The 10895-nt window shown below is 34.4% G+C and overlaps 2 protein-coding genes and 1 pseudogene across 4 annotated transcripts; 2 read left to right on the top strand and 1 right to left on the bottom strand.

Annotated features, from left to right (window-relative positions):
- Positions 1 to 87: 87 nt before the first annotated feature.
- On the top strand, positions 88 to 1652 carry LOC120194401 (vesicle-associated protein 2-1-like). The gene is made up of 7 exons (XM_039196715.1): positions 88 to 148; positions 333 to 403; positions 470 to 551; positions 630 to 745; positions 839 to 970; positions 1249 to 1317; positions 1527 to 1652. The coding sequence occupies exons 1-7, from the start codon at positions 88 to 90 to the stop codon at positions 1650 to 1652; spliced, it is 657 nt and encodes a 218-aa protein (XP_039052646.1).
- A 1289-nt stretch (positions 1653 to 2941) lies between these two features.
- Positions 2942 to 5513, bottom strand: LOC120194630 (annotated as a pseudogene).
- A 1811-nt stretch (positions 5514 to 7324) lies between these two features.
- LOC120194653 (calcineurin B-like protein 8) lies at positions 7325 to 8528 on the top strand. 3 transcript variants are annotated; one of them, XR_005522995.1, is made up of 3 exons: positions 7325 to 7414; positions 7594 to 7676; positions 7891 to 7950. XR_005522995.1 is itself a non-coding variant. In XM_039196905.1 (2 exons), the coding sequence occupies exons 1-2, from the start codon at positions 7363 to 7365 to the stop codon at positions 8519 to 8521; spliced, it is 249 nt and encodes an 82-aa protein (XP_039052836.1). In that variant the 5' UTR covers positions 7336 to 7362; the 3' UTR covers positions 8522 to 8528. The 3 variants fall into 3 exon arrangements, 2 of the variants coding, with proteins under 2 accessions (XP_039052836.1, XP_039052843.1); XM_039196905.1 differs by lacking the exons at positions 7594 to 7676; positions 7891 to 7950 and adding an exon at positions 8325 to 8528 and having other exon boundaries at positions 7336 to 7414; XM_039196912.1 differs by lacking the exons at positions 7325 to 7414; positions 7594 to 7676; positions 7891 to 7950 and adding exons at positions 8078 to 8145; positions 8325 to 8528.
- The last annotated feature ends 2367 nt before the right edge of the window (positions 8529 to 10895 follow it).

Below are 10895 nucleotides of genomic sequence, written 5' to 3'. Positions count from 1 at the left end.
AGATGTTCGAGTAAGATTATTCATTAATTCAGTGTTAAAAAAGATAAAAGGGCATCCAGTGGCGGCGGTGAAAGTAGTGGCTCAGTCATGCCAGCTGCTGACGGTAATCAGTTGGTCTCCGTTCATACCAACGATCTCAAATTCGTTAGTAAGTTCCACCTCTTTTATATGCTTATATATTACTTGCATGCATGTGAATTTTGATGTATGTATACATACATGTATAGATTTCGCTTTGGATGTATGTGGGGGGGGGGGGAGTCATGCTTTAATTCTATGGTGATGTCATGAAGTTTTTAATTGAGTTTTGGTTATTGTGATTCGTATTTCAGTTGAGTTTGAGGAGCCAAGTGATTGTGATCTTAAGGTGGTGAACAACACACAGAACCATGTTGCATTTAAGGTATACATGAACATCATTTTATGTATGTTCTTTATCACATGTTCCCAAACTTGTTATCATGTTTAGGTTAAAACGACTTCACCGAAGAAGTACTTCGTCCGACCGAACACCGGCATCATGCAGCCGATGGACTCATGTCTTATCCGAGGTACAACTTCTACCCTGACCTTTTCCGGGACGGTTTTGTTATGTATGATACCGATTTCATTGAGTTCTCATATACCAGTCACTCTCCAAGCACAACGGGAATATCCGCCGGATATGCAATGCAAAGACAAATTTCTGCTACAGAGTACTATGGTGCCTCCAAATACCAAAGTCGATGACTTACCGGCTGATACCGTACGATTGCCGACATCAGACATCGAGTACAATCTTTCGTATAGAGAAAGAATAAGATTTTTCGGAATGTGACATATTTGCCTCTGTGTCCAGTTCAATAAGGATGTTTCTAAGGATATAAGGGAGTGCAAGCTTAAAGTTCACTATAGATCTCCTTCGGCTCAAAGGAATTCAGGGGATGAAGGATTCAAGACCTTTCCGGATCAGAACCCTGATTCAAACTCTGTGAGTTTTATCCTATACCATCCAATTACCACGAGCAAATGATTCCGATATTCTCGTGTGACTTACACGAACACAAGTTTTCGGTTCCTTGTATGCAACTTCTTGTCCAAGATCGGAACCGAAAACATGTGTTCAATTATGTTAACTTGTATTGGACTTCATTGTCATATGCTTGCCGTTTTGCCTTCAATTATGTTTTCTTGTGAAGCTAACTCGAAAAATGCAAGCCCGGAATCCGGTTTCTTTCCTTAAATGTCCTTCCTGCTTCCCTGAATCAGACTTTGCAGCACCTGAAAGAAGAACGAGATGCCGCAGTCAAGCAAACACTGCATCTCCAACAAGAACTGGTATGTCAATGTAAATGCACCATAATTAGGTGATTCATAACCTTGATTATAAACAGATTAAATTCAGATCGAACATAATATCGACTGGTCAATTGTAACTTATTAGTGAATGTATATACATATATTTATGTTCTATTCATACAGATCCGTTAGAATTTACTACGGAGATGGACGATACGTAAAACGATGGTTATTTTTTATGAGAACAGGATTTCCTGAAGAGGCGAAGACAACGGAGGAGCGATCCTGGATTTTCGATCGTATTCGCAGGCGTTGTGGGAGTGGTAGGGATAATATCTGGGTTGGTGTTGAAAGTTTACTTGTCTAAGGAATAGATGCATTTCATTTCAAGTATGGAAAACCAAGGGGATAGCAAGTATGCTCGTCTACTTTGTAAATGGAGAACGTGTGTTGATCAAAGCTCATTTTTTTAATGGAAATTTTATCAAGAATTATTTTGTGAGTATTGATAATATACAGCTCGAATTTAGAATCTCAAAAGATAATAACATTATCTATAACCATTGAGACCTCTCAATGAGTTCTTCGTGATCTTTTAAAAACCATTTATCAAGTAAAAATATCATATAAACTATCACATCGACACAATTAAAAAATTAATGTTTTAATTCGCATGTATAGAAGAAAAGCTATTTAATTTTTTAAAAGACGCAGATTAAATTTAACTCTAAATATAAGGATCAAATTGATAAAAAATTAAATATTGATGGTTAATTTTATTGTGAGTAAAGTACACAAATGGTCTTTCGATTATATGATGATGCTTTATTGAGTCACCCGATTATTAAAAGTTACAAAATGATCCTTCGACTATAGAATGCTATCTTTTTAGTCCCGACAATTAAAAGTTACAAAGTGGTCACTCGACTATTTATATGTTTAAAACTTGTCCTTTTCTGTTAAAAAATTAATGACCGTTTGAGCTGGACATTAACATGTTGACTGAGATATAATAAAATTATATTTTAATGATGCCTACTGACATCGATGTTACTTTCAAGCATTGGCTCGACAATATAATGTTTTAAGCAGTGGCTCGACGACATGATGTGAACAAAGAGTCGATCAACAAAATAAAACTCAAATGGTTATGGGATCATATTTGATCATACCACAATCAACATGTTAACGTTCAGTTCAAACGACGACCGTAAATATTTTGACGGAAAAGAACGAGTTTAGAACATAAGAATGAAGTTACCATTTTATAACTCTTAATAGTCAGGAGACAACAGCAAAGTAAAACTCTATAGCCGGGAGACCATTTGTGTACTTTACCCATTTATTATTAGGTCTTGATTTATATTTATTATCGTTATGGGTTTAGAACAACATGGATTTAGGGTTCTTAATCTACGTAAAGCTTTGAGTTTTTGTTTGTGTGAATCATGTGCAAGTGCAGAGCCTGAGTAGTTCTAGAATGGTTTTAAATACTGATATACGTTGTCTTCTCCTTTATCTTTCTCATGGGGACTCCATGGTACCTTCTAAGAAAAGAACACGCGTAAATCGTCCAAAGCCATTTCCAGTGAAGATACTTGCAGAAGATAAGTAATTATTCTGGTTTGAATGGTACCCATTAACCAAGCTTTGCTTATGTCTATTGCAAAATAAGGAAGACAGATATGCCATATAAAAAGTCACTCAAATCTCGAAAACACCGACTACTAGATCAGATCAGACACCAGCATATCAAGCGAGGAGAGGGTTATTTATTATATTACAAAAGCCTCTCCTTTTCGGACACGGCACAAGATAAACTAATTTACTTTGTTCCCACTCAGAAGTTCCTTGGCAGACTTGAGCCTTCTCCTCCTCAACCTTTCTGATATGGCAAAGGCTAGCTCTAATGACTGCGATGCATTTAACCTTGGATCGCAATGGGTGTGATACCGAGAGTTCAAGTCATCAAAAGTTACGGTATTTGACCCTCCGATGCACTCTGTCACGTTCTGCCCCGTCATCTCCAGATGAACTCCTCCCGGATAGCTTCCTTCTTGTTCGTGAACATCGAAGAATGCCCTCAACTCAGACTGAGGAAAGTGAAAGAGGCCAAAAGGATATCACATTTAGGCTTTCATTACAGTTCAACAAAAGACAAGTTTTGCTTGGAAACTTAAGTTCAAGAGATCTTACTCTGATTGCATCAAATGGACGGGTTTTTAGGCCACATGGAGCTTTAATTGTGTTTCCATGCATGGGATCGCTCACCCAAGTGACAATAAGCCCGGCCTGGCGAACGGCCCTAATAAGATGTGGCAGCTTTATTCGCATGTTATCGGCTCCCATTCGCGTGATTATTGTCAGTCTCCCAGGTTTGTTCCGAGGGTTAAGAATTCCGCACAATTTTACGAGTTCCTTGGGGTCCATCTTATCACTGACCTATAGATGCATGGAAATATCATCAATCAGAAAATACTATTCAAACATAACAACTAAAACCACATCAAGCCTTGTTCACACTATGGTTTGCTTTCTAAAACATGAACCTACAACTTCACGAACAGATTCTTGTCGGACTAAAAGTCAGTTCGATACCACTATGAGTCCCAAACGTCAAAACAATCAAGAATCATCGATTGTCTAACTGTGTACAACTATTTTAATGCAGGGATTAGCACCGTTACTAATCATTACCGAGTACTTGCTAAATCGGAATGCAATGAATATCCAGACAAATCTAATAAACCATTGACATTCATCATTTTAAATGCATGGATTTGCATCCTTATTAATCATACTAAGTAGAGTTAATAGGTCTGCGATGTTTATCTAAACAGATCTCATAAACAATTGGCAATGAGTTTTAGAATCTAAAGCACAATAACCAACGTTTACCTTTATGCCGAGAGGATTGGAAATGCCCCGGAGAAATTCAACATGTGCTCCATCTAACTGCCGAGTCCTCTCACCGACCCAAAGCATGTGAGCAGAACAGTCATAATAGAGGCCAGATGTTGAATCCTCTCTAGTCAAGGCCTGTTCATAAGGTAAATGGAGGCATTCATGGGATGTCCAAAAATCAACCGTATTCATTTGAGGGTCATCAATAGTTAATCCAGCCGCAGCCATGAATCCGAGAGCTTCATCGACTCTCTGTGCAAGCTCCATGTACCTAATTATAAACCCACCCAGATTTTTAAATCCAACAACAGAAAGAAAAAAGAAAAATCCAAGGCCTATTATCTCTATTGCAAATCTATGCAGTTCCAAAATCACAATGCTAAACGTGCCCGCATATGAAACTCAAATTACCTGTCTCCTTGTTCACTATGTCTAACAAAATCTAGATTCCATTGGGAGACCCTTTGTATGGCTGCATATCCACCCGTGGCGAATGCTCTAAGGAGATTCAAAGTACCAACAGATTGAAGATAAGCTCTTATCAGTCTCTGAGGATCGGGAACTCGAGATTTCTCATCAAAAGCATCGCCATTTATGTTATCTCCTCGATAACTTGGTAATTTGACTCCATCTTTATCTCAAATGAGTCTGACCTTGGCTTTGCAAATTGCCCTGCCATTCTCCCAACCTATAAAAAAATCATACAAAAATTGTCAAGGAAATAATTGATAAAATAAGTCAAATTTAGCTTTAGAAAGTTGGGATTTTGGGGGGATAAATAAGACATACAGCGATGACGGGCATTTGGGCACCAAAAGTGAGGACAATGCCCATCTGCAAAAGTACTCTGAAAGTGTCTCTAATGTTGGTGCCGTTGAATTCTTTGAAACTCTCAGCACAGTCACCGCCCTGTAACAGAAACGCTTTCCCGACGGCGGCGTTCGCTAGCTTGTCCTCCAGCTTCCTCGCCTCCCCGGCGAACACAATTGGCGGGAACGACCCGATCGTTTTGAGTACCGACTCGAGCTCGTCAGCGTCCGGATACTCAGGGAGTTGCTGGGCCGGCTTTGACTTCCACGAATCGAGGGACCAGTCGGTTTGAACGGTGGTGGGAGCAGAAGTGGAAGCGACAACGGCGGAGTTGGGCTTTTTGTTGACGTGAAGGGTTGATATTTGGCGGGAGAGAGGGAGGCGCGTGGACGTACCTCCCCCTCCTAGAGAGGGTTTGGCGGCGGCGAGATTAGCAGAACCCGAGATTGCGAAGGCCATCATTTTCAGTGCTGAGTCTGCTGAGTTGATGAGAGGAGAGGTGGAGATAAAGGAAGCTCTTTTAACATATTTTATACCTGTTGGATTTGCCGATTTGCTACTGCAAAACGACAGCGTTTTAGCTACCGTATTTTGGGATATATTCCACCAAACTTGTGCTTCGAGCTGGATTTCATTCCATATTTAGAATTCTGCTTCGAGTAGGATTGTGTTCCATTTTTAGATTATCTGTTAAATTTCATTCCTTTCTCAATATCTTCCATCAATGTGATCATATTTTTTTTATAAAATTGTTTTATAGATGGGCCGAATTTATATACGAGATTAACATATTTCATGTTTATCTGAGTGTTTGTGCTCGTTATAACATATGTTAAGACATGTGTCACACGTGTTTTTTTAAAGTTACGGAGGATAAAGACGTGTCTTGTCGGATGTACTTTTAAAGGCACGATTAACATAGTACATCTTTATAAAATATATGAGATACATTTATTTATGTGATATTAAAAGAGTATTATTTCGATAAATAATTCAAAACGGTGCCATACTTTGAGGATGATTAAAGCAATTAAAACAAAAAATCAACTAAAATTGTGCCTCTTAATGTTAAAGGGTCAAATTTCCTACAGAGTTGTTCACATTTCTCACTTTGGTATATGAAGATTTCCCCACCTCTATGATACAAAGTTGCCATTTTTATTGACTATGGAGCAGTAATAATGCGAGTTAAAAGAGATGTTGAAAGAGTTCATAGGTTAATAAAGCACTTGGTACCTTAATTTTTAGAGTTAATTGCATCCTATGTCCCTAAACTATGATCTTCATTTAAATTGGTCTTTAAACTTTTGAATATTATACAATTTCATCCCTAAAATACGTTTTTCATTCTAAATTAGTCTTTAAAATTTTAAATATTTAAATTCCATCCCCATATTATGACTCTCATTCCAAATTGGTCCCTAAACTTTTGAATCTTTCAATTTCATCCCCAAAGTCATCTTAATATATAATTAGTTTCAATCATATCTTAACCTAATTTAAAAAAACATATAATAATATGACTTGGTCTAACAATTTTATTAACAAAGGAAGTGATTTTGGGGAATGATTTAGAATGAAGGTCGTAGTTTGAGGATGAAAATGAAATGTTCAAAAGTTTGAGGATTAATTTATAATGATAATCATAGTTTAGGGATGAAATTGTAATATTTAAAAATTTAAGGAGCAATTTAAAATAAGAGTCATGATTTGAAGGCATATGATGCAATTAACTCTAATAGTCACTTGCTTTTTACATTTGTTCACTAAATTAAAAACAACTTAAGTTTTGGTCACTTGAATTATTGTTTTATAAAGTTTTAGTCGTTGAGACGATAAATATCGTTAGTTTGATGGCGTGACATGTTAGTAAAAAGATTTAATTTTTACTTTAACACCTGAAATTTAAATAAAATACTAATTGTCGGTATTTTGTAAATTCAAACTAGTTTAGGGACGGAATTTTGATTTACCTTTTTTTTCTCTTTTCTTTCAGGGACCAGCCTTTCCAACTTGCTCCCGCACACCCCCGTTGTTGTTCATCTTCTCAAATAAAGGTAATCTTTTGCATCGAAAAGAAAGCTTCCTTCAAAAATTTACGCGCTCTCGTGCAAGAATTTTATCATCTGCTATTTTTCGTTGTTTTTGAGATTGCTAATATTGGTTGATTCGAATGCTGTTAGTTTGGGTTTGGATTTGGATTTGAGTTTTGATTGATTTATTTCTTTTTTCAAGTGATGGGTATTTCTTGTTAATTGGATTCCATTTATGATTTATGATTTATGAGAACTGTGATTTAGCTTGCTTTGATTTCAAAGTTGATTTAGCTTGCCCAATTAAATGGGCTGCTTTCATTCTAAAGTAAAGAAAATGCAAAGCGCCAAACGCGAAGACCCTGTTAAACTCGCTGCACAAACTGCTTGTAAGTCTTGTAATTTGTTACAAAATTTTGTTCATTGCATGTACCCTGTTGTGTTTGTGTGAATGAAATTTGTTTGGGGTTTCGAAAACATAGCCCTTTACTCAAATGAGTAGAACTATATTGGCTCGTTGCAATCGGCTCGGAATTGGTTGTTTGGTCGATTTTACTTGTATCTGCAGTTAGTGTTAGTGAAGTCGAAGCACTCTTTAAGCTATTCAAGATCATCAGCAGTTCGTTGGATGACGATGGGCTTATTAGCAAGGTAAACGTTTCTGTGATTCCTCCGTTTCCTCCGGTTCTTTTGGCTTTCCTTCAATGTGGCCCGGAATTAGGATTATCACATATCTACATATGATGTATCATGCGTGACTTTGCTATTAGTTTGTCGTTGATGATTTTGTTTATCGCCGTCCCTTCTCTGTCGAAATTGAAGATTGGAGTCGACGGTTTTGACTCCCATCTAATGTTTTCTGCAGGAAGAGTTTCAGTTAGCTCTGTTTCACAATAAGAAGAAGAAAAACATTTTTGCGGATCGGGTAACGCATTACTTCAAGTGTTGTTTTGCTTTGTCTAAATTTTGTTTGATGTGCTACTAACAGGCGATCTATAGAGTTGAAGCATGTTTTGAAGGCATGTTTATCACGTTTATCTTGTAGAAATACTATCTAAAGTGAAGAAAATGCAAAGCGCCAAACGCGAAGACCCTGTTAAACTCGCTGCACAAACTGCTTGTAAGTCTTGTAATTTGTTACAAAATTTTGTTCATTGCATGTACCCTGTTGTGTTTGTGTGAATGAAATTTGTTTGGGGTTTCGAAAACATAGCCCTTTACTCAAATGAGTAGAACTATATTGGCTCGTTGCAATCGGCTCGGAATTGGTTGTTTGGTCGATTTTACTTGTATCTGCAGTTAGTGTTAGTGAAGTCGAAGCACTCTTTAAGCTATTCGAAGCACTCTTTAAGCTATTCAAGATCATCAGCAGTTCGTTGGATGACGATGGGCTTATTAGCAAGGTAAACGTTTCTGTGATTCCTCCGTTTCCACCGGTTCTTTTGGCTTTCCTTCAATGTGGCCCGGAATTAGGATTATCACATATCTACATATGATGTATCATGCGTGACTTTGCTATTAGTTTGTCGTTGATGATTTTGTTTATCGCCGTTCCTTCTCTGTCGAAATTGAAGATTGGATTTTATAGGTAGTATTTCAGTTAGCTTTGTCTAAATTTTGTTTGATGTGCTACTAACAGGCGATCTATATAGTTGAAGCATGTTTTGAGGGCATGTTTATCACGTTTATCTTGTAGAAATACTACCTATAAAATCCAATTGCTTTATGTCTTCCAGTCCAGTAAGTACAAGCATGATATCATAAATCCGGTTTTGTTTTACTTTTACATTTATAAGGCTGTTCTTTTATTACCAACATGTTCGTTCAACGTTCGTGACCATGTTAGTTTAACACCCTCTATTGATTTTTTTTATTTACAAACTAAACGAAAGTGGCTTCATAATTTGAACTTCAAAGTTCACTTTGTGTTCAATTTTATTACTACCTTTATATATATTTATTTTTTTTTAAAAAAAAGAATCGGGAAAATAAGCTTTCAAACGAAACATCTATAGGCGATCTCGCTTTCAATTTAATAAACATAAAAATTAACATACATAAATGAATATTATATAAACGACTCATAATCAATTCACCGAGATTAACATACACTCGCTTATTTATTAAATTAACTTAAACAATTCTATTCATATTATTTAATTCAATAAACATACATAAATAAATATTAGGGTAAACTACATGGGGGACCACCAAAGTGTGATAAAAAATCATTTTGACCACCAACGTTTCAATTTGATTAATTAGACCACCCAACTATCTGAATGCTTCAATCAAACCACTGGATGTTAATTTTTAACGGAGGTGGTGGCGTTTCCGTTAATAAAATTGACATAATTATATATTTGATCCTCAATATTTACACATTATGTCAATTTAGTCACTATTTTAATTCAATTAAATAAATTTAACTATCCAATTAGGACGTGAGATGTGTCAATACATGATTGAAAGGTTTTATTTATGAATTTTAAATTATTTAATTAAATTATTTTCTATCCAATCAGGTGGTGACACATATTGAAGTGAAAAAAAAGGACAATTTTACACTCAGGGAAATTCAAACTAACATTAGGGGGACAATATGAGCAGTCAGGCGCCCAAACCACTGGGCTAAAGATCCCAATGATTTAACATTTACAACAATTTATATTTGTCTTTTAAAAGTTTGTTAATGATAAAAAAATTAAACAAATTATTTACTTTTACAACAAAAGTTTGTCTCTTTAAAGTTTACAACAAATTATAAAATAAAAGATCACTTAAATAATTAAATAAATGTAATATTTGAAATTTTAATTAATGAAATATTTACAATAAAAATAATTTTAAAATTTTTATATTTAATATTAAATTTAAAATATAATTTAAAAATATAAAAATGAATTATAAAAATAAATATTTGGTCCTTAATATTTACACATTTTATTAATTTAGTTATTATTTTAAATTATAATTTAATATATTTATAATTCATTTTTTATATTTTTAAATTATATTTTAAATTTAATATTAAATATAAAAAATTAAAATTATTTTATTTTTATTGTCAAACTTTCATTAATTAAAATTTTAAATATTAGATTTATTTAATTATTTATGTGATCTTTTATTTTATAATGTGTTGTAAACTTTAAAAGACAAACTTTTGTTGTAAACTTTAAAAGAAAAATAATTTGTTTAATTTTTTATCATTAACAAACTTTTAAAAGACAAATATAAATTGTTGTAAACTTTAAACATCGGGGATCTTTAGCCTAGTGTTTTGGGTGCTTGGCTGTTCATATTTCCCCCCTGATGTTGGTTTGAACCTCCTTGAATGCAAATTTATCCCTTTATTTTCACTTCAATTGGATGATAATATACGTCACCACCTGATTAGATAGCAAAATCATTTAATTAAATAATTTAAAATTTATTTAGTCCTAATTGGATAGTTAAGTTTATTTAATTGAATTATAATAGTGATTAAATTGATAGAATGTGCAAATATTAAGACCAAATATATAATTATGCTAATTAACGTCTGTTAAAAATTAACGTCTGGTGGCTTAATTGAAACATTTAAATAGTTAGATAATCTGATTAACCAAATTAAAATATTAATGATCAAAATAATCTTTAACAATAATTTGGTGATCCCGTATAATTTACCTTAAATATTATATAAACGATTCATAATAAATTCATCGAATATTATATTTATTTACACCCTTAAAAGGGATATAAAGCCGGAAAATCGAACCTTTTATAGGCCGATTTCGCTTTCAATTCAATGCTCGTCAACTTTATTTTAGTACTTAAATTATTTAAATGATTTGAATTGGATAATTAATTTTCCAATTTGGCAAA

The sequence above is a fragment of the Hibiscus syriacus genome, unplaced genomic scaffold (assembly GCF_006381635.1).
Source record: "Hibiscus syriacus cultivar Baekdansim isolate YM2019G1 unplaced genomic scaffold, ASM638163v2 tig00004457_pilon, whole genome shotgun sequence".
Classification (NCBI taxonomy): Eukaryota; Viridiplantae; Streptophyta; class Magnoliopsida; order Malvales; family Malvaceae; genus Hibiscus; species Hibiscus syriacus.
Note: the sequence above shows the minus strand (reverse complement) of the source record. Positions and strands in the feature narration are given on the sequence as shown.

Excerpts from the sequence above, each read along its gene's own strand:
- LOC120194401 (XM_039196715.1), top strand. The coding sequence starts at position 88 with ATGCCAGCTGCTGACGGTAATCAGTTGGTCTCCGTTCATACCAACGAT. Across the intron at positions 404-469 it reads AGAACCATGTTGCATTTAAG|GTTAAAACGACTTCACCGAA; the intron begins GTATACATGAAC and ends TATCATGTTTAG. Across the intron at positions 971-1,248 it reads AGAACCCTGATTCAAACTCT|ACTTTGCAGCACCTGAAAGA; the intron begins GTGAGTTTTATC and ends TCCCTGAATCAG.
- LOC120194653 (XM_039196905.1), top strand. The coding sequence starts at position 7,363 with ATGCAAAGCGCCAAACGCGAAGACCCTGTTAAACTCGCTGCACAAACT. Across the intron at positions 7,415-8,324 it reads ACTCGCTGCACAAACTGCTT|TTAGTGTTAGTGAAGTCGAA; the intron begins GTAAGTCTTGTA and ends TTGTATCTGCAG.